Source organism: Pyrus communis, chromosome 7 (assembly GCF_041283825.1).
Source record: "Pyrus communis isolate YQ-2024b chromosome 7, ASM4128382v1, whole genome shotgun sequence".
Lineage (NCBI taxonomy): Eukaryota > Viridiplantae > Streptophyta > Magnoliopsida > Rosales > Rosaceae > Pyrus > Pyrus communis.
In genome coordinates, this window is record NC_142571.1 from 29,967,080 (window position 1) to 29,990,714 (window position 23,635).

The following is a 23,635-nucleotide window of genomic DNA, read 5'->3' on the forward strand; positions in this document are numbered from 1 at the left end:
GCGAGGCAGGGGGGCTACGACCCTTCCACGTATCAGTGAGTGGGCTTTTGTTTTCCGTATATACCTATATACTATATTTTCCCAGAAATTGAATAAATGTCTATTGGTTTATGCCATGCATTATTTCATCAGTATTTGTGCATTGATGGTTATATTAGTAGTTGCATATATTTATACATATGCATATTGGGTGCTGTGGACGCACAGGTAAGTGTCAGGTAAGTGGTATTCATATTTACATTCAACAGTAGTTTGAGATGAATAGAGAGCTCCTAACCTGCACCCCCGGTGTTAGTGCTCCCGCCCAGAGTAGGGCACAGTCCTTCACGTGATGTTCACCTCCCGCACCACACGCTCAGCTTGGATCCAAGTTAGGTGCACAGTCCTGTCGTACAGATCACTATAGGTGGTTCCGACTCGTAGGTGACCCGCGATTATTCGCACAGTCTTCACGTGATCGTAGCACTAGAGCGTACATATGTTTTACACCCATGCCTGTCGTACAGACCACTTTAGGTGGTTCCGACTCGTGGGCAGGTTCAGTTATTGATTGTGAGATTTGAGCTCTAGATGCAGCCGTACAGGTCACGTTAGGTGACTCCGGCTGCCAGATTATATGATATTGATATGTTTATACCTGGGCACTTGCATATCGTTATGAGATTTCGGCATGGCATATTATCGAGCATGATTGACATACCTGTGAGCATGTTTGGCATACCTATACATACGTATATATGTTTATTTTTCTGGGAAGTATACAGGTTTTACGGCGAGGGAATATAAAGTATTTCTATAAATGGTTTTCGAAAGATTTGTTTTTGCCCACTCACGCTTTTGTTTTGCGCCCCTCCAGGTTCTAGTTGATTAGCAGTTTCGGTGGTCTCCCAGAGGGCTTTCCGGCGTTTCTGACATACCCTCACCATTGTAGGGTCACCTTCGGGTGTACTATTGTTGTCGTTTTCGTTTGGGCTGCTATAGACCTGCTATGAAATCGTATCTCACTTACTAGCACTTGTTTTAGTAATTTGTATGCTAGTTTTATTTTATTCGTACTTTACATTACTACTTTATTAGCTTCCGCACGTGCACATGGCTACGTCATCTTGGTGTGACGGCCAGCACGCTCCGATCTCGGTCGAGGTGTGTCAGTTATGGACTTTGCCTTTGATCCACGAAAGACTCACAATTCTTTCAATTGAGATTGTCCTTTATCCGCTTGGATGAGGGTTCCGTTCAGCCTAGGAAACACTCAAACTCTATTACACGAGAACTTCTAAGCAATGATAATGTTATGGTAGCGGTATATTCAAAACTGTAGCTACGTAAAACTTTGAAAAACATAATTAACTCGTAATTACTCAGCTATGTTGACATGTTAGATAAATTGCCACCAATTTGGCAGGGACTGAAGTTGCTGGCTGCATTGTCACTTTTTTTTTAAAGGAAAATTAATAAAAAATAATTTGAAAATTTTGAATTTTAATGATAAAGATAAAATAAAAGGTAAAGTGAATAGTGATAGAATTGATTTTTTAATGTAAAAATGTGATTTTTAGTTAAAATAAACAGTATTGGAAACTTTTCGTTAAAGTTTTTTTTTTTTTTTTTTTTTTTTTTTAAAAACAACTGAATTCAAGTTTGTCCTTTTATATGACGTAGGTCTTTTAGTATGAGGTGACGTAGTATTTTACATGATGCAAGTCATTTTGTAGGAAGGAAAATACTTGGCTGCTGAACAGTTTAGCAATAACTCCTACTTACACTCAATTTTAAATGGTCATGTATCTAAATTTTAATTAAAATAAATTTAAATTTAAACACGTATTCATCCGAAATTAATTGTAAGCAGGAACTCCTGCGAACCTTCAGCAGCCAAACAGCGTTCGAGATGAAATCAAATTTTGTTCGCACAAGGCATCTCTTGGTGTGTGTGTGTGTGTATGGCTGCACATTTGTCAGTGCATTAAAATATCTGAGTCTGTTTCATTGGTTTAATTGCTTACCTGTGGAAACAGCCAAGCGATTTTCTACCCAAAGGACAATAACATCAATTAACATCAGAAAAATAATGACTCATGCTCGTTTTGTTGGTTTCACACTTAGCTACCGCCAACTGTATCATAGCAAAATAATAACTACCTAAGTCGTCAACTGTTCATAAAATAGAAGTCAAGACTTCAACGGGAACTCCTCCTCTTTTTTTTTTTTTTTTTTTTTTAACAAAAAAAACAAGCCGAAGGCAAATTTAAGCTCTTGGACGATCTCAAACCGATCCGATCAAAGGATCATAGATCAAAATATAGTCTATTTTAACACGAAAATCATCTTCAACCGAGAACTAAGTTAAAGAACATGTGTGCCCCACCAAGTCAATAGGCTGGCCAAAAGGAGCCAGCCCGTCTGCACCAGCCCAAACCTATACTAGTTGATGTCAGGTTACTATTGGATTTGATTTTTTTTTTAGACAAATTTTTTTTTTAATAAAATTCTAATTTTTTTTCTATAAAGACCTAAATCATTTCTACCTCATTTTATTTAAATTCTTCACCAATTCTTCATATCATTTTCATTATATAAAGATAAGAAATCCGGAAGCTTATTCATTTAGCAACAAATGACACTAAAAATATATCTGAAAACCTTATTTTATTATAATAGTTTAATTTAATCAACCATATTAATTCAATTAAAATAATAACTTTTTAATGGGGCTAAAATATAGCCCCTTTGCTGAAGATGAGTTTTTTGTCAAATAGGCTATATTTTGGCCTATGGTCCTTTGGCCCTTTCAGTTGAAGAATGGTATAAAATACAATCTGACACTATTTATTAAAAAATAGCTTCTTGGAGGGCTATAGGGCTAAACATGATCATTTGGCCTCCTTTCGGTTGGAGAAATTGTATAGAAATGGCTTAGGTATTTATGGGAAAAAAAAATTAGAATTAAAAAAAAAAAATTCTTAAATTTCGTTTTTTAAAAAAAAAAATTAAAAAAAAAACTACATGACATCAACTAGCAGCACAGCTGAACCCAACTTTCAGGACTAGCTGGCTGGCTAGGTTTGCCTAGCATTTTTACCTATACACATGCGCGAGCACATACGTACATCATCAGAACAACATTGCAGTGAAAATGGTTGCAATTAATAGATGGAGAGAGATCGAGTTTTGAAGAACATGCTGTTTTTAGTGTATCCATGAAAAGAGAGCGTTCAACAGATCTTTTGGTTTGCCAGGGAAGAATAAGGAATGGCTTTGTGGACATCAGCATCCTTGTCTTTTTTCAATATTTTCTCTATGCTATCCATGATTTCCAAGGTATATCAAGTACAGCTCTGCCTGGTTCTCCACATCTAAATCTTCTCTTTTGTTAGCCATAACTACTCAATCAAGTTTATGATACTCCGTGATGATTAGTAATTCAGTATTCCCAACTATACTGACTGTAAAAACAAATTGTGAGAGATTAGAGAGAGAGAGAGAGAGAGAGAGAGAGAGAGAAAGTTAAGCTACATGGAAGCTTACAGCAATGACACCTGAATGGCTAAGTTTAGGAGGCTTTCAGTTTACAAGGTATATCAAGTAGAGAGTGAGAGCACTCAAGTGGCAGAAACCAAAGTTTGGTATCATTCTCCGCAGCAAATAGCTAGATGCTTCATGCAAATGATGATTGTATCGATCCAGAAAAATCCCGTTTCGAAAACAAATCAAGGTTCTACTTATTAATATGCAGTGGGTCTGGACTAATTAGTGTTTCGTTTAGACGAGCTGTTTAAGTTCCTTTATTATAATGACTTAGCTGCAGGCAGTATTAACCAAGGTTCTTAATTTTCTTTAATCCCTAGTCTTTTTGTAATGTACTTGTTGCTTTAACAAACAAATTATGCAAACATTACAAATTAAATAATACTAAATAACAACCTTCATGTCAGAAATGCAGATTAAACTGGCATTTGATGAAGAAATCTAGCCTTTGATTAGCAGAAAATACTCACTCCTACACCGGTTTGGATTTAAACTTGGCAACCACTACGTATGCACCAAGAACATATAGGAGCATATGATAATCCAAGTCGTGAACATATATATGATAATTAATCCAAATCCAAGTCGTTAACATATGATAATGAATCCAAGTCCAAGTCCTTAACATATGGTGATTAATCACTAATTAGAACACGCAAGGAACTAATTATTGTTATTGCGAAAATGCAAGTTGCAGGAAGGAGTAGTTTAATTAAGATACCGCTGATAACAATTAAAAGTTAAACCTCGCGTCAGTGCCGGGGTTTTCAGTGTTGGAGTTGGTTTTCTCGATCCCTCGATGAGCGGCTGCTGGTTGGACTGGACGACGACGAGCACTGTTTGCTTTCGTCTTCTCACTTCATCTCATTCAGCTCTGCGTGTGTTCTTCATTTTTCTTTTCTGGGTTGGGCCCGTCGTTGTCCCTTTGAAAAAAGGTCAAAAGTTGAGAGCTTAGGGCCCATTAAATGGGCCTAAATATACAAAAGCTTAAACCCACTGTTCAAAAATGGCCCAATTTTTAAAAAGATCAATTGACCCAAAAAAAAAAAAAAAAAATCAAATGATGGAAGAATTGGGAGAGAGAACTCGAACACAGAAACTCGAGTGTAGAATTACTTTTGAGCTAATTGACAAGATTCCTTAGCTAAATGATGAACATACAATTTTTTTGACATTTTTTACGCCTCTATTATAGGACCTTAACCCCTCAAATTCAACTTCTTTCATTTAAAACCCGACATAACCTTTTTACTCAAATAAAATCCAATGAATAAACTCCACATAAGCAAATTCATTAATTATGTTTTACTTTACACATTTAAAAATTTAAAAATGCCTAAAATACCGTTTTTGCATGTTTAATGTGCGCAATTAAACATATGCAGATTTTAAGGAGGATTAATGATTTTACAAAAATAAAAAATAAAATAAAAAGGCACTGTTATTCCAAATGCATTGCAAGTTATTTGAGAATTCAAGATTTCTATGTTTTGTAATTAATTTGATTGATTTATGTTTCTCTCACTCCATAAAATTTGCTTCTAATTTGATATAGGAATTAATTTGGAAAGTTTTCTTAATCTTAACAATACTTTTCAATTTAAATATATTTTTTTAGTGAAATAGTCTATCTTTTAAAATATTTATCAATAAAATAATGTACCTTTAACTTTATACCATAATTTATCTATCATATAAAATTTGTGGAATAATAATGTACCTATTATTTAATTTTTACAACACTAACGTATTTTCAAAAATAATTTACTAATGTGTATAATTTGTAAAGCTAATGATGTACCTATTGTTTAATTTTTAAAAATGAATGTATGTACAAAAATAATTTATCTATTGTTCCAAATTTTAGGATAAAAATTTATATGTTCTTATTTAACAATAATGTATCCACAATTTTAATTTTGTATGAATATAATTTACCTACTTTTTAATGTATCTACGATTTTATTTTTGTATGGATATAATTCACCTACAATTTAACTTTTCAAAAAATGTATCTTCTATTTTATGATTTACTATTACATATGTGTTTCTGTGTTCACAAAATAATTTATTTAAAGTTATATGGAAATTGTAAAAACGTTAGCCATAATGGTTAGCTAATGGTTGTATGAGAACTGACACACCCCGAACCAAATATCGGGGCATGTTGGCCGTCAAATGAGGGTGATGTAGCCAAGTGCGCAATGCGGAAGTACTAGAGTGAAAATACGAGGAAATAAAGCTGATAAGATAATTTACAATAAAAGATCAGTGAGTAATAGACGAAAACAGAAAGAAGAAAAAAAAATGTAAAGTAGAAGTTCAAATATCCTAGGTGCAGTCCAGAATAAACAAGTATTACACAAGCGATAACTAGAAAATCCTACATGGAGGGTGCTCTGTCAGAACTGCCTCGATGCCTCGTTCACCGCCAATGTCACCGCTACCTAAAACTTGGAGGGGCGCAAAACAGAAAACGTGAGTGGGCAAAAACAAAGTTTGCTTTCCAAACCATTTCAATATCAAGTACTAACCCCTCACTGTAAAACCAGTATACTTCCCCATAAAATACTATACGTACTCGTATATCAAATCATGCTAAAAACGATAAAGCTCAAATATGCCATGTCAGAATATCCAATCAAACGGTATAAGCATCAAGCATGTGAGGTAGTATGGAAGGGTGAAAAGGATGTGAGAAATTGTGTAGAAATGACTTAGGTATTTATAGGAAAAAATTAGAATTTTAAAGTTTTTTTTCTTAAATTTTGTCTTAAAAAAAAAACTACATGACATCAGCTAGCAACATAGCTGAGCCTAACTTTCGGGACTGGCTGGTTGGTTATGTTTGCCTAGCCCTCTGGCCATTTGGCTATATTTTGGGCTGGTGGGTCCCAAATTTTTTTGGCTCAACCTTTCATTGGAGATGAGTTTTGTGTCAAAACAGGTAATGTTTTGGCCTATAACCATATGGCCAGCTTGGCTAGAGATAGCCTTAGATTTCTCTCCATTTGTTAGTGAGAGGTTTTAGATTCAATTATCGTCAAATGCGAATTTGAACCACATTATTGATAGCCCATTGTGAGGCTTAGCTCACCCCTACCCTCTTAGTATAGATAATATCGTTTGTTAAAAAATAAAAAAAAAAGGCCGAACATTCCACTACACCAACAAATGAATTTCTTCAATATACGTAATCTCTTATCCACTAAGTAGTCGTCAATAATAAAATTAATCAAAACATAAAAACATGAAAAAATAATGGTGATATTTATCAATATTAAATAAGTTTAAATTTCAAAATTTATGAAAACATGCAAGTTTATTTGTTAATTATTGAGAGGTTCAGGGTAACCCACCAACGTGAAAAACGTTGGATGATCGTTTAATTATTTAAGGGGCTCAGGGTAACCCACCAACGTAGAAAATGAAGCAAATGTGTTGATCATGTTGGACTAGCTAGCTGTTTTTTTTTTTTTTTTTTTTTCTGGGTTAGTGGGATGTCTAGGGTTTGGACAGAAGTTGCGTTTTATGTCTTGTTATAATCTCTTTCGGACCTCTAATCCAACCACTGTTTGGTCTTTTTCCTTGCTTTGTTTATAGCCTTTTCCTGGGGCTAGACTGCTTTTTAGCCTCCTTTGTTGTGGTTTTACCCTTTTTAATACGTTCTCCTTTTGGACCCAAACAAAGTTGAAGCAGCTGGCTCGGAAATATTTTTATTCATCACTTTTAAATCATGGTAATGTGGATTATCATTTTTATCGATGTTAGATGAATTTTCTTGAGATATGTGTAAGAAATAAACACAAATCTTAAAATTTAAATTCATATAATAGTTAAGTAGAAGGTGACCGAGAGCAAAAATGCACCCAACTAATAATGATGTGTGACACATGTGTGGGACCCACAAAACTATTTATTTTATGAATTTGGATCCTTTGCATGTTTTTTCTTCTAACACTATATGAGGTTTTGTTATTAAGTATTACAATCTTGTGATATTGTTGTTCACTTATGTGTAAAAGATCTTAGCTTCAAATTTCGTGAATAATGAATTCAATACTAATTTAAATTGTCATTGTGTGACCTAGGCAAACTCTCTTATCTTCTTATTGTAAAATATATTGTTGTAATAAAAAATAAAAATAAAAAATAAAAAAAAAACACTATACAAGGCTTTTTATCGTAGCCACCGAAATTCATTCATTGGGTTGGCTTTTTACACTATATGAGGATTTCATTCATTGGGTTGGAATAAATATATATACACAACTGTGCTCCTATAATCAGGGATTACAATCAAGTAAATATTATGTAAAAAGTCAACTACTATCAATTACAATCAAATCATATATTCAGCTTCTAATCTATCCCTGACTTTATGGGATAGAGTTGATGTTGGTACTTGGTTGTATAAGGTAAGAACAAAATGGCAGAAGCAATGGTATAAGTTAATTTCGCTAGTCATAACCACAGAAGCAAAACTGTCAACAACTCTTAGATTTATTAACATGCCGAAACCATTCCAACGAGATGTGGAACCGAAAAATGCCCAATATTATTGGATTGTTGAGCTTGTACGAGATGTTATTTTTATTCAAAAACTATCAATAAAACACTTGCAGTTGACTTAATTACTTAAACCACTTGTGCTAATGTCTTCTTGTTGTTTGCTTCCCGGAACATATATAACATCAAGCACTCTATATATATAAGGTTTAGATTGCACATGATCAATATATAAACATAGAAACGCTACCCAGGCTAAATATGAACAATATTGATTCGCGGCTAGAGCTATACAAATGTACTTAGCTAGAGTTGTGTATGGAACTCTTGGCCATAATTTGAGCGTCTCGACTTTGATATTTCTGAATATACTAATTGCCTGCTGTCGATGGCAAGCTCCCACCATTGATATCCGCTATTCCAGCCGGGAACGGACCTCGCGTCGTTGTGCCTTGGTACGGAAACGACGGATGGTAGCAAGTGCCATCACAAAAGGCTTCAGTATTAGTTAGAGTGAGGTAATCATATTTAAACCCCTTGGTTTTCTTTTCCACCACCGATGTGGGACTTTAACACTCTCCCTCACGTGTAACCCTATTTAGTTGTGGGGTTTTACCATAAAAGGTTTTGGTATTAGTTAGAATAGGGTAATTATATTTAAACCCCTTGGTTTTCTTTCCCACCACCGATGTGGGACTTTAACACTTTCCCTCACGTGTAACCTCATTTAGTTGTCCCCAACTTTATCACTTACACAATCCGTCAAGTGTGAAGTTATACCACAAAATACCACGATATTAGTTAAAATGGAGTAATCATATTTAAACCCCTTAGTTTTCTTTCCCACCACCAATGTGCGACTTTAACAGTTTTAACATGTTTGCTGGAGACTGGAACTTCGGCGAAATAGTTTGATGCCCAATCGAGAAGTTCTTCTCTATAAAAGTTACCTTTCCCGAGGGGCTTGATGGACATTGATGAGATTCCTTGCCCAGCATGACTGTCACTCGATGACGCGTAGGTCCACATTGTCCCTTTGATAATGAATATGCAATCGAGTGGATCTCCCATTCGAAAAACAAAGGTGTTCTCACTGTACGTCACTGGCTTCTGATAGTCGCATATCAACGTCAACACTTTTTCATCCCTATCCTTAAGCATATTTACATATACAATAACACACAAACGCTCAGACATATATCATCAGAAAAACATTGCAGTGAAAATGGATGGCATTAATAGATGGAGATGGATCGAGTTTTGAAGAAAATACTTTTCTAAGTGCATCCATGAAAAGAAAGCGTTTTATAGATCTTTTGCTTTGCCAAGAAAGAATAAGGAATGGGTTGTGGACATCAGGATCTGGGTATTTTTTTCAATGCTTTCTGTATGCTATTCATGATATCGTTCTTGATATCATCAGGGTATTTGTTGTGAAACATTGTTCAACTGTCAACTTTCAGTTTTATCACGTCCTGGAACCAAATAGTATAGATGCACTGTGAAAGCGTTATTGATTAATTATTGAGGGATTCAGGGTGACCTACCAACATGAAGTTTCATTTTTTTATGGAAAGAGATTATCTTCATATCTCTTTCTCCTAATCCATTAAATCATAAAATTCGTACAGTTGAAATTTGATCTAACGGCTGAAGTTATTATAACTTTTAAAGTAAGCATCTGTTTGTAACCATTGGATCAAATTTCAACGACACGATTTCTCTGATTTGGTGAATTAGAAGGAAAAAGATCCGGAGAGTATCCATTTCCTTTGATTATGTCCTGTTAAAACCCCTTTTCGGACATGGAACCGTCTTTGATCAAAGTTTGGTCTTTTTTCTTGCTTTGTTTGTAGTCCCTTCCTGGGGCTGGTGCTTTTTAGCCTTCTTTGTTGTTCTCGGCTGGATTTTACCCATTTTAATATATTCCCCTTTTCGACCATAAAAATAAGAAATTTTTATTTACGATGGAAATACAGATGATATATTATGTGTTTTTATATAAATGATGGAAAATTTTATTTTTTAAGTTATTAACTTTTTAACATACATATCCTACCATTTATATAGTAATAATTGATGTATCATCCCGTGTGCCAATCACACTGAAAAATCTCTCCATAAAAACGACACATGTGGCACGCATGTGTGGAACTCACAAGACTAATTATTTTCTGAATTTGGATCCTCTGCATGGTTTTTTCCCCAGCAACACTATACAAGGCTTTTAATCCTAGCCACTGAAATTCATCTGTTGGCTCTCAATTATGCCACGTAATTTAGTTTTAATTTTATCCCCTTCACCATTGCCCACGACTGTCTGCATCACTTTGAATTCAGTGCCATGGTTATCCTCCGGTTCTTTTCCCTCCCTCTTCTCACTATCCTGTCGGCAGCCGAAGAGTTGAGTCACCATCCAACGCAGACATGGAAATTCCTTCAAACCAAGAGCTTTTTTTTTTTTCTTTTTTTTTCGCAAAAAAAAAAAAAAAAGCTTAAATAATAGAACCCCTAGGACAACCAGTACACATAGCGTCAAAGTGTAAGGCTTTTCCCACACTTGCAGTCACAATATTAAAGCAAAGGAGATATCCGAATTTCAATTATTTTTGGGTGGTGCTATCTATATACCATTTTTTTTTATAATATTATTTTTATGTTTTTTTTTTCATTTTTTTAATGTTTTAATTAAGAAAGGATAATAGAACTGCCTAGGCGTCTACCTTAGACTTTGTGATCGTGTCGTGTTTATCTTGTTCGTGTCGTTTTCATGACATACACGATATCTTTATAGCTTGTGTCATGTCAAACTCGTTAAAATAAACGGTAATATGAACCGACGCCAACTTGACTCGTTAAAATTAACATGTAATATGACCCAACCCGTTACTGGTTTCATATTCCCACTTTAAGATCCATGGCACATGGCACCTTGTATGTGGCCATGAAATGTAAAAGAAAAGGAAATCTCGATAAGCCAGACTTTTTTGAAAACCATCCGGCCCAACTCTGCTGCCAAACAGTTCGAATATGCTGAGGAACAGTTTTCATTCTTCTACAACTCTTCAACAGATACTCTTTGGTTTAATCGTATTTTCACTATTATCACATGTATTTAATTTTGTAAATTTGTTATTTGAGATAAGTCTATCTTGTAACTGATTGGTTGATGTAAAGCTATATATACAATACGTACAGTCACTCATGGTTAATTGAGTTGAGTTCATCATTCACAAAGCCATTTATTCCTTCATTACTACTGTTTTCTTTCACTGTATTACAAATGTTTAAGTCAAACTAAAGACTAAAGTGAATTACCACTCGAGTTAGTCGAATGGTAAGGGTGAGTTGGGTGCTAGATAGGAGTAAGTTAGGTTTAGGAGTAGACAAAGCAACGAAATTTAAAAGACTAAAATAAATTGACAATGAAAAAGAAACATAACTTGCAAAGATGTAAAGGAAAAAATTGAATGCCCCTTTGGCCCATATTCCAGTTTGTGGAAGGTTGTTAAAGAGGATAGGTGAACTCGGTAAATCCTTGGAAGATATTGGGCAACAAGAACGAAATTTAGAGCCTTTCTATTTTCCAAATATCCAGGGCCTTTCATCTTGAAGAAAACACCTACTAAAAGCACCTGGGCAAAACAAACAGAGCTAGTTAAACCTATAGCTACTCAGATATTTTACAAAAGACATTAGGAAGTTGTTATTATTGCTTCAAAAATGTTACTCTACACTTTAAACATGTAAATAAAAGAGAGAAAAATAACTTGGAAGAGTGCATAACCATTTTTCTGGAGTTCCATAATAACATTTAAAAATTGATCAAACTTTAATTCTAATTTTCTTACTTGTGGGACGGGAACAACAGCAAGAATGTCAGTAATGATCGAGCGCCACGACAACTTCCCAGCTACTGCCATTTCCTGTGAGTTGACAGATTTAATGGCCTGACGAGCGAATTTGATGAATAATATGCACTATGAAAATGAGATCCGTGAGGAGTCGCAAAAGAAGAGTTGCAGTCTTCACGGTTTTGCACATTCCAAGGCACTTCTTGTCTTGATCGAGTGAATGGAATGTAAAAGAACAAAGGGTTGTGTTTGACACATGAAATTACAAATATTTTGTTCCACAGTGGATTATTTGCAAGAAGTTGATCCACTTTTGGCCTCTTAAAATTTTTAGGCTTTTTAGTTAGAATGGTCCTTGGGATTTACATAACTCTTCATTTTGGTCTATAAGATTTGAAATTAATAGAAGTGGTCTATCATTTTGTCCACCATCAATCATTTTGGTCATTCGTGAAATTTTTGTTAAATAAGGATCAAAATCATAAAAATACCATCAATTTAATATATAATGGCTAAAAATAATTTGACAAAAAATGAGGGTATTTTTGTCATTTACCTTTATTTAATGGAGATTTTTAACGGAATGACCAAATGAAGATTTTTAACAAAATGATCAAAATGATTGATAGTGGACAAATTCACTAATTCAGGGACCATATCTATCGATTTCAAATCTTTAGGATCAAAATGAGGAGTTATAACAATTTCATGGCCCATTTTGACTAATCAAACCTCACCTCTTGAATTTGACCCCCCAAAAAAAAAAAAAAAAAAAAAAATTAAAAAAAAATCCCTCACCTCTTGAACAATGACAGGGCCATTCTTGAGTAAAGGGCAGGAAGGTCAACTGGTTAGGCCATCTCCAACCGAAGGGTCCAGAGAGCTATAGGGTCGAAAATAGCCTGAAAACCATTTCCAACCAAGGGTTGGGCCAGAGGCCTCGTGGGCCCCACTGAATCTGAAAGGGCCAAAGGGCTGGCCCAATCCAGCTAGCCCCGGGCTGGGCCAGAGGGTTGAGTATTCCTGTCGGATAACCGACAATATTGTTAATTATTCATGTCGGTTATATCCGACAGGAATGCTAGACCAAATTTCAAATACAACAGCTAGCCGACATCAGCTAGCTGTTTTTTTATTTTTTATTTTTTACATTTTTTTTTGTTTTACAAAATTTTTTAAAATTGTTTTTTTTTTTTTATTTCCTATAACTTCCTAAGCCATTATACAACATTAAATTAAATTAAGTAACATGAAACAACATTAAATAACATTAAATTTGAATAATAAATTATGTTTAGCCCTCGGTTGGAGACCGTTTTTTGTGATAGGGCTAAAACGAGCCCTATGGCTCTTTGGCCCTCAGTTGGAGATGGAAACAAATATGGCCTTGTACTGTTCATTAAAATATTAATTTCTTGGAGGGTTAGAGGGCTAAAACGAGCCATTTGACCAGCCTTCGGTTGGAGATGGCCTTAGGGCCCACATCAAGGGGGCCCCAAATTTTTTTTTATTTTATTTTTATATTGGTATATACATATATGAAGAAAAAAAAAAAGTTTTAACGAAAAGTTCCAGGTACTGTTTACTTTAACGAAAAACCACATTTTTACTCTAAAAAGTCAATCCTGATACTATTCACTTACACCACATTTTTTTTCCTTTTCATTAAAACTCAAAGTTTTCAAGTCATTTTCATTAGTTTTCCTAAAAAAATAAGCTTTAACAAAAAGCTTCCGGTATATATACATACATACATACATATATATATATATATATATATATATATATATATATATATTTCATATTAGCGTTGAAAATACAACTCAAGTATGGTAGAGGAGCTCAAATGAACAGTATGTTGACAGAATGAAAAAAAGGGTTAATTATATCTCTTTACCAAAACTATTGTGCAAAGGGAGTATTTTTGCTCACCACCATAAACTATGGTATATGCTCACCATAAATCTAATCAATTGACATGTGTCATTTCACTTAATCTTGGTTAATTTTTTTCAAAATTCAAAAACCAACATTTAATATGAAAGTTAACTAAAGTTAGGTGAAATGACATGTGTCAATTGATTAGGTGTATGGTGAGCATACACTATAGTTATTATGGTGAGCAAAAATGCTTCCCCAAACAACATTCCCCCTTTTTCTTCCTTTCCATTCTCTCCTTCTCAATCTCCTCTCAAATAAGTTCCTCTAAAAAGACTAAGAAATAGGTGATTCGACTAAAGTTGTTGAAAAATAATTTTAGATCGACTATGACACATGAAAAGTAAAATGGATTGACAATCTTGTTCATTGAGAAAGATATTTGTAAAAGTTTGATTTTAAAGATGTGTGCCTCATGATTTTGACACTAGAAATACTAGAAGAAGATTCTTATATATTTATTGTGGTCAAATTAATATCTTTTAAGCGCAGAGAAGGGATAAAAAGTTGTGCATTTTATTTTCTTGTGAAAATAATGTGTAGGAAATAGCCCCATTTGTTTATCGCCCTAGGCCATTAAAAAGTTAAAAACTCAAAAACTGCCTTGAACAGTGAACTACCGCATCGGCATTGAAATAGCGAATAACCATATATAACATCAAGCACGATACATAAGGTTTAGACCTTTCTATGCCTAATAACTTAAACCTAATAACAGCAAATGTTTCAGAACATGACCAACATAAACATATCCCTGAGAGGGGTGGTATTGTGGCTACCACTACTTAATTATTGAAACGTCAGGCTAATTATCAACCAGTAATAATATTATTTTGAGGCCAGAGCTTACACAAGATCTACTCAGCCAGGTTGTGTATGGAGCTCTTGGCCATAAAGCGTCTCTACTTTGACGTTTCTGAATATACTAATTACTTGTTGCAGATGGTAGGGTCTCACTATTGTGATCCCCTATTTCAGCCGGGGACGGAGGCGGACGTCGCTACGCCTTTTCAGGATTGTTACGATTAAGCAAGTCCCCATGTTGTCTGAGTATGGAGACTAAGTCCTCGGCCATGAGCACAAATGCTTCTACTTTTGTATGACTTTTGACATGTTTGCTGGAGACTGGAACTTGGGTGAAGTCTGATGCGCAATCGAGAAGCTCTTTACCGTAAAAGTCACCTTTCCTGAGGGGCTCGATGGCCATTGATGAGATTACTTGCCCAGCATGACTATCACTCGACGTGTAGGTCCACATTGTCCCTTCGATAATGAACAGCATGCAATCGAGTGGATCTCCCGTTCGAAAAACGAAGCTGTTCTCAACGTACGTCGCTGGCTTTAGATAGTCGCACATCATCTTCAACACTTTTTCATCCTTGTCTTTAAGCATTGGAAGCTGTAGTTTACATACACAGGTTAATCTACTGTACTCTTTAATTTGAACAATAATTTTGTAATGAATGTAACATTAACCTAGTTTTAGTAATAACAATGTGATTCTGTGTTGTTGACTAGCTTAGCATTATTGCATAACTATGGACTATAAACTTTAAGATTATAGTGCAATCTTATCATTATTGTAATTCAAACATCGAATGTTAATGTCATTTTGTTTTAAAACAATGTATTCCATAAATTAATGGTGAGAGATAGAGGTTGAGGAGCATACGTTCTTAAGTGTTTTTATAGCTTCCTTTTTTTTTTTACGTTGTCGTCTCATGTACACTGTTTGTGTAGCTCCCGTCTGCATAAAAGCCTGTCTCGCCACAAATCAAACAATTACTTAATATACTTGAAGAATGATCTCCACAGTCCCAACTCCCAAACACAGAAAAATTGTCGAAAGTTAATGTACAGTGAGACTTAATATACCAACCTGCACGTTTCCAATGAGATATATAAACAGTAGCAAGCCAATGACTGAAATGAGAATCGCAAACAAGTTTTCCCACACATACGTACTTGTTACCAGATTTGTCCCAAAATTACTGAAAAATATCAGACAATGTTGCCGAATTAGATAATCTCAAAACATTTATTCGTTACATATTTTTCTGAAAATTGTTGATTGTCAATGGATATACAATGTACCTTAGATTTCGCAAGCCCCACCAAAAAGAGTATAAAAACTTCTTTCCGAACTTTTGATCCGGGTTTTCATTTTTAAGGGAATCGAGAAATATTCCAAAGTTAAATGGAGCATCTGGAATATCCAACGGGCAATTCCCGTTTAGATGTTTGGTAATATTTCTTGCAGTAGTATTCTTATCATCTAGCATACGCAACGGGCAACTCTCGTTTAGTTGTTTGGTAATGTTTCTTTCTTTAGGACTCCCAGCATATAGAGTACGCCACGGGCAAGACTTGTAAGGTGTGATAATATATCTTGCAGTAATATTCCCACTATCGCAGTACAAAGTGTCCTTGCATCCAATGCAAAAAGTGTCCTCACATGCAACACTAAGTTTTACACAAGCCTCGTGCCAACATGATGCCTCTCGTTGAACAGAGAAAAAGTACCAAAAAGCTCCGAGTACCTAAATCCATAACATGCAATCAAGATCGTCAATTAATTGTGGGGGGTGGTGAGTGGTGGTGGTGGTTGTGTCTTTTTTTTTTTTTTTAATTTTTTTTTTATAAATAAACAATAGTATCTACATTAAGAAAGTGGGGGAGTGGGCTAAGACTTACAATGTAGTTCAAATTCGTCTTTGGCGAGAATCGAACCTAAGACCTCTCACTTACAAGTGAAGAGGAATGTCACTAGACCGCAATATTAAATGACATGGTGGTGGTGTTAGAATTATAGAGTTAATTAATCCAGAATCTTTTCAACGGAACGTAATATCAATTGTAATTAATTTAGAAATCCTACCACATATGAGTTTTCTCAAACCCTATATATTATAAATGTTCAACATGATTAATTTAAATAGTCATATTTCTACACAATCATTTTTGAAAAAACGGCATCGGTCCATAATCCAACATTAGTAATTAACAAAGTATTAAAATATAATGACAATTGAGTTGAAACTTACGTGACCGGCAAGAATGTAGAGAAACAAGTTGAATAGACCATTAGCCCATTTCCCATTCTTGTCTTTGAATAACTTGGCGGACAGGTGAATTCGAAAAATTCTTGGAACATATTGACCGAGAAGAAACACATTCACAAACATTTTGTGTTCCACAAATCCTGAGTCTTTCGTTGGGTAAAACATTAGTATAATCAGCTGCAGAAATTTAAAAGATAAACCAGGGTTAGAACATAGAAATCCATCAATTTCAGCTAGCTACCAAATAAAAAATAAATAAAAATTAGAGTTTAGTTAATTTCTCTTACTTGTGGGAGGGGAAGAAGAGCTAAAACGTCAATTATGATGGATAACCACGACACATTCTTAGCTATTTTCCTGGCATATTGAATCAACTCCTTGGACGTCACATTCTTAGCTATTTTCCTGGCATATTGAATCAACTCCTTGGACGTTTTATTTTTCGGGGTATTCGTTCCGGAGGCTGAAGGCCCCGACTTTTTGTGCATTGCAGAGTCTAAAATTTCACATATCAAATGCACCAGGAAAATGACATCCGTGAGAGATCGCATAACAAGAGCAACAATTTTCAACGTTTTGTCCGTTTGAAGGCACTTATTTTCCTGATGGACGTTCACAACGTAAAAGAACAAAGGATCCAGAGAGACAGCAAATACACTTGAGATCACAATTATACTGTTCCACCTTTCAAGGTAAGTCACATCAGAAATCTTCCTGGGAAGCACGCAACAAACAACGAATGAAATTCATATGCATTTACCCTAAACCCTAATATATGAACCCCTCGAGCTAACAAATTAAACAAGATAAAATGAGATATAAATCCGATTCTAGTAGGCAGCTATTAGATATATTTGAGACATTCTTCACTAAAACAAGTATCCGTCCTTGCATAATGTAACATAATAATGAATAATAATTTAACAATAATTTTACAAAATTGACTACAATACTTATATATTTAATAAAATCACTATCTAATGATCAAATATAATTCATATGGATAGTTGAAGACCACCACAGGTCCACAAGAAGTCTAAATGAAATCAGACTACTACCAAAATATTTTAGAAATTTTCACTATATACACAACAAAATGCAAAAATTACTTTATTAAAAAAAAGCCAAATCTCACTTTGATATTCCAGATGATAAATATATATATTGTGTTGCAGTCATATTTAGAATATGAATGTAATCGTGTAAATCCTAGTATCTTTTATATTTCTATTAGGAGTTGATTACCTATTAAGAGTTTGTAATCCTAAAAGGATAAGGTTTTTGCCTATACTACTACTATAAATAAAGGAACAATCGGGTGATACAAATACACCTCACAATTAAATCTCTTTCTTCTCCCTCTTAGTGCCGCCGACCCCCTCTCTCTCTCTAATCCCTTAGATAGCTCAATCAAATAGGCCTACAACATATTGCTATTTGTCAAATTTCTGTCCTGAATTAGTATAGAGTTTCCAATTTTCTCTTGAACTTTAATTCTAGCCAATTTTCCCCTTCCCCGGGACATTACAAAGTATTGGCTTTGTGCCCAATTTACCAAAACAAGATTACATTTTTGCCCTTATACAATTGGTATGTGTTATCCATGTGACCAAGATGGATGAAAAATTAGATGAAAAATTTCAAAATCTAAAACCAAGGGGAAATTGACTATTTATAAAAGTTCAAGGGATAATCGGCTAAAATTAAAACTCAGGAGAGAAATTAGCAACTTTACACAAGTTCAAACAAATCAACAATTAGGTCATATATGTATATAATATATATATATATATATATCTTTTTCGAAAGGAAACGATTTCATTAGAACTTCAAATCAAGTAAAGCTATCTTGAAGGAGGGCACCTGAAGAAACGCAAGAGGGACCTCACTCCAAAGAAATATTATATACGATTGTGTATATATTTGTAGCCAATCCCATAAATTAGTATAAATAAGAGTTTGTCTTTGTTAAATGTGACGCAATGCTTCCTTGGAGGAATGGTTATGAACGTGTCACTGTGTCTGTAGAAAGAAGTTTGTCTCTGTTTAAAGTTTTCACTGAAGTCTACTCATCGCATCTTTGAAGTCTGACAAGTGAATCAAATTGGCCGCCATATACAACTCCGATGCCAGCTACTGCCTCTCATCCGATTAGATGAGTTCCGTCGCCTCGCCACCGGCGCTTCGACTTCAGCACTATGCAGTTTTGGGTGTTTTAAAATTTAAAAATAAAGGAACATAAGGTGTTATAATGACCATATATTCAATCGTTGCGTTCCAAATAGCATAAATTCGTATGCGTTCTGTGAATCCCAATGTTTTATCACACATTTCCCGTCGCTACACCAGATTGCGCAACATGGTGCGCTGCTATACTTTGAGAGTGACAAATAAGAGCAAGCTAAGGTCAGAATTCGAAATACAGAGAGAGAGAGAGTGTGTACGAACCTGTCTATTTCCTCTACTGCCGGGTTCTCCACATCTGAATTCATTTCCTTGACGTTTGTATCCATAATAACTTAAATATATATGCACTCAATGACCTTGATGATGAGTAATAAAGATTACCTAATAAATAGCTACGACGAGGTTTTTAGTTTACAAGATGGAGAGAGAATAGCATGCAGAGAGCTAGCATTTGGGTTGAGTGGCAGAAACTGAAGCTGCTAGCTGCACTGCAATTCTATTTAATAGAATTCAAGTTTGTCTTGTTATATGACGCAAGTCTTTTAATATGACGTAAGTCTTTTATATGACGTAAGTCATTTAATAATATGCACGGGTCTAACAGTTTAGTGGATAAGACCCCATGACACGTTTAGATCTCATCTTTATTAGAAGAATTGTAGAAATGTAGTGTGAAAATCCATCTCAAGAGACATTGCAAACAAAACATGAGAAGAGTGCAAAACAAGAGACACATGTATGACTTTAAAGTTACGTAGCATTGAATACTACGAGTGTTTTAGCTATTAGATTCGACTTTCATAATATGCGGTGCATTAGCCTCTTACACTCAAGTTGAATATATATAGTCATTTAGTATTACAGTTTAGTTGTATTCATATTCAGTTGTAAGAAGTTTTGAGCTCGAATCTCCTAAATGACAAATTTATAACCAATTTATTTCCCAACAACCTAGTACGCAACATAAGATTGTCAACAAGAAGATGCAGATATAAGCTTCTTTAGGCGGACATACAAACAGGTAGCTAGGCAGACTCCGCCACACGAACAAGTAGGCTCTGCTACAAGCGGACAGATGGGTAGGCAGATTCCAGATATATGGCAGATGAATATAGATTGAGATGGCAGATGGTAGATAGTTTCAGGCAGGCAAATGTTAAAGTATAGGCTCCGTCACTAAACGGACGAGATTCCTATATTCCAATTGGAGTCATGCTCTCCTAAGGTACTCATTTTGGAGACCTATAAGAATCAAATGCATATTAATAAAAGATTACATTAGTTTAAAGGCTTAAATATTTGACAACTTAATCAAAACAAGAAAATGAGTTTTCTAATGGTTCTTTCTAATGGTTCATAGATTTTAATTTGGTTTTGGTTCATTAAGTTGTCAAATATTTTAAACCTTTAAGAACAAATATAATCTTATGAATAATGTGTATTTAATCTTCATACATCCTCAAAATAAAGACCTTAGAAGAGTAAGACTGATTCGAACTGTATCAACAAACAAACATATAGAAACTTGGACAACAATCAATGGAGTGGACTGGTAGGAATCGCTGTGGGAAACAGACTTGCAAGCCAAAACAAGAAACTTTTCTTATCTTCTTCTATGTGGGCCTCAAACCCAATTAGTGGCCTAATTTTTAATTTTTTTCTTCTTCTATGTGGGCCTCAAATCCAATTAGTGGCCCAATTTTTAATTTTTTCTGTTTGTTTTTCTCCTTATTAGTGGTTTCTTTTTCATGGTAAGTTTTGGCATAATCTTGAACTTTAAATTAACTTGAAAATGCTTTGAACATCGCAGAATAAAAGGAGGGGACAAGACTGGAGGGGAGAAAATTTGAATCCTTACAATAGGTAACACATCATTATTGAATCTCGTTATTCTATATTTAAAGTAATTTTAGAATATAACTTCTCACGCACTTAGTATTACGATCTGGTGATTTTTACGTAAAAACATTATTCAACTCTTAACTTTCAGTTTTATCACTTCCCGGAACCAAATAGTGTAGATGCACTATGAAAGCATGCAGGTTTATTTGTTAATTATTGAGAGGTTCAGAGTAGCCTACCAACGTGAAAAACGTTGGATTATCTGTTAATTATCTGAGGGGCACAGGTAACCCACCAACGTGGAAAATGAAGTAAAGGTGTCGATCATGTTGGAGTAGCTAGCTGTCTCTTTGTGTTTTTCTGGGTTAGTGGGATGTCTAGGATTTGACAGAAGTTGCGCTTTATCTCGTTATAAATCTCTTTCGAACCACTAACCCTTTTTAACCACTGTTTGGTCTTTTTTCTTGCTTGGTTTATAGCCTTTTACTGGGTTTTGCCTCCTTTGTTGTTCTCGAAAGGTTTTGCCCCTTTTAATACATTCTCCTTTTGGACCAAAAAAAAGTTGGAGTAGCTACTAGCTAGCTCATGGGAGTTTTTTTGGTCCACCCATAAATGATGGTTATGTGCACCGCTTTTTTTATCATTGTTAGATGAATTTAAATCTTGATTATGCGTAAAAAATAGACAAAAATCTCAAAATTTAAACTCATCCAATAATAATAAGTAGATAGTGAGCATTACAACCACTAAAGAATGGTGAGCAAATATGCACCCAACTAATGTCGGCGTGTACCACATGTGTGGGACCCACAAACCTAATTATTTTTTGAATTTGGATTTTTCGCATGTTTTTTTCTTCAAAACTATACAAAGCTTGCCACTTAGTACTACAGTCTAATGCTATATATTTTCACTTGTAAGTGAGAGGTCTTAGGTTAGATTCTCACCAAATGCGAATTTGAACACATTATTGCTAATCCATTATAAGGCTTAGACCACTCCCGACTCCCCACCTCAAAGAGCAACTCCAACGTTAAGCGTCTTCTAATCCACTGGGCTCCGGTTGAGCCCAGTTGCTCACCGAGTCGATTACTAACCAGCCTAGCCCTCAAGCAAAATGACGCAATGCTGACGTCATGATGACGTCAGCCCCTATTAAAAAGTTAAAGCCCCTATTAAAAAGTTAAAACAAAAAATAATTAAAATAAAAAAGTAGACAAAATTAATTAAAAATACAAAAAATACCGAGGCAATAAATACCTAACTATGTTCTTGCACCTTACACCACATTTCAATATTTTTAAATACTTTCAACCAATTTTTTTATTATTATTCGAAATTATAAATAAAATTATATTATTATTATTCGAAATTATAAATAAAATTATCTTTTTATTATTTATAAAAAAAATAATAATATTTTAATACAAATTGTCTGGGTTATTCACTTTAGAGATGGAAATGCACTTGGACAATTACTCTTCACTAAGGGAATTGAGTTGCCTATAGCCCATGAGAGTTATCAATGCTGAAACTACTCTTAGTGTAGTTACTATCGTTTGTTAAAAAAAATAAAAAATAAAAAACTTTACAAGGCTTTTAATCCCAATGTTTTTCCCCCACAACACTATAAAGGCTTTTAATCCTAGCCATTGATATTCATCAGACGGCCCTCAATCTGCCACGTAATTTTAATGATTCCAAAATTACTTGGTTTAATTTTTATCACCCCTTCACCACTGCCCACGACTGCCACTTATAATTCAGCGCCATGGTTGTCTCTCCTGTTCTTTTCCCTCCCTCTTCTCACTAACATGTCGGCAGAAGAGGACCTAACTCCGTTGAATCATTATCCAACGCAGCCACGGAAAATTCCTTCATACCAAGAAGGTTTTTTGTTTTCTAAAGAAAAAGAAAGATTAAATAACAGAACCTCTAGGACAACCAGTACACATAACGTCAAAGTGCAAGGCATTTTTCACAATCACAACCACAATATTAAACCAAAGGAGATCTTGAAATTTTAATAATTTTTGGGTGGTGCTATATACATATTTATTTTTACTTTTCATATATTTTTTTAATTTTTAATTATCGAATCAAATGAATTAAGGAAGATCAATAAATAAAAACAATAAGATACATAAATAGCATTACCCTTTTTTTCTTTCATTTTTTATGTTTTGATTAATTTCATCATTGATGACTTGACTTGGTGGATAAGAGTATGGGTTGACTTGACAACTCGACTTTTATTTTTTTTGGAAACAATTGGCGACTTGACCTAGATATTTATTGTATGGATAATACAATAACTATCTAAGTATTTAATAAAAAGTCCCTGTCTAAAGCAGTTTAGGCCTTGCTTAAGTGTTAGGTCACCGTCACAATTAATTTCCAAATATTTAATAAAAAGTAGAGAGTGCCTAAACTTGCCTTAGACATGACAATTGTATTGTATTTGTTGTATTCGTGTTCTTTTCATGACATACTAAATATCTTAAATAATTTTATCATGTCAAACTCGTTAAAATAAATAAAAAATATAATCCGAACCGAATTCTACCCGTTAAAATTAACAAATAATATAACACAACCCGATAAGGTTGCAAGTGGAAAGGAGCCCACGTTATGACCAGCAAAAAAGGACAGGACAGCCCACGCGGGCCCCGCGCCAGTCAGCAACCCAGGATAGAGGAATTCTCTGCGGGCGAG

The 23,635-nt window shown here is 34.6% G+C and overlaps 1 protein-coding gene and 1 pseudogene across 1 annotated transcript; both read right to left on the reverse strand.

Annotated features, from left to right (window-relative positions):
• Positions 1–8,838: 8,838 nt before the first annotated feature.
• Positions 8,839–12,608, reverse strand: LOC148696041 (cyclic nucleotide-gated ion channel 1-like; annotated as a pseudogene).
• Positions 12,609–14,433: 1,825 nt separating this feature from the next.
• LOC137734573 (cyclic nucleotide-gated ion channel 1-like) lies at positions 14,434–19,550 on the reverse strand. The gene is made up of 7 exons (XM_088697046.1): positions 19,340–19,550; positions 17,179–17,605; positions 16,874–17,068; positions 15,924–16,369; positions 15,709–15,820; positions 15,502–15,588; positions 14,434–15,228 (listed from the first exon to the last, which is right to left on the reverse strand). Exons 1-7 carry the CDS (start codon positions 19,402–19,404, stop codon positions 14,830–14,832), a joined length of 1,731 nt encoding a protein of 576 aa, XP_088553172.1. The 5' UTR covers positions 19,405–19,550; the 3' UTR covers positions 14,434–14,829.
• Between the last annotated feature and the right edge of the window lie 4,085 nt (positions 19,551–23,635).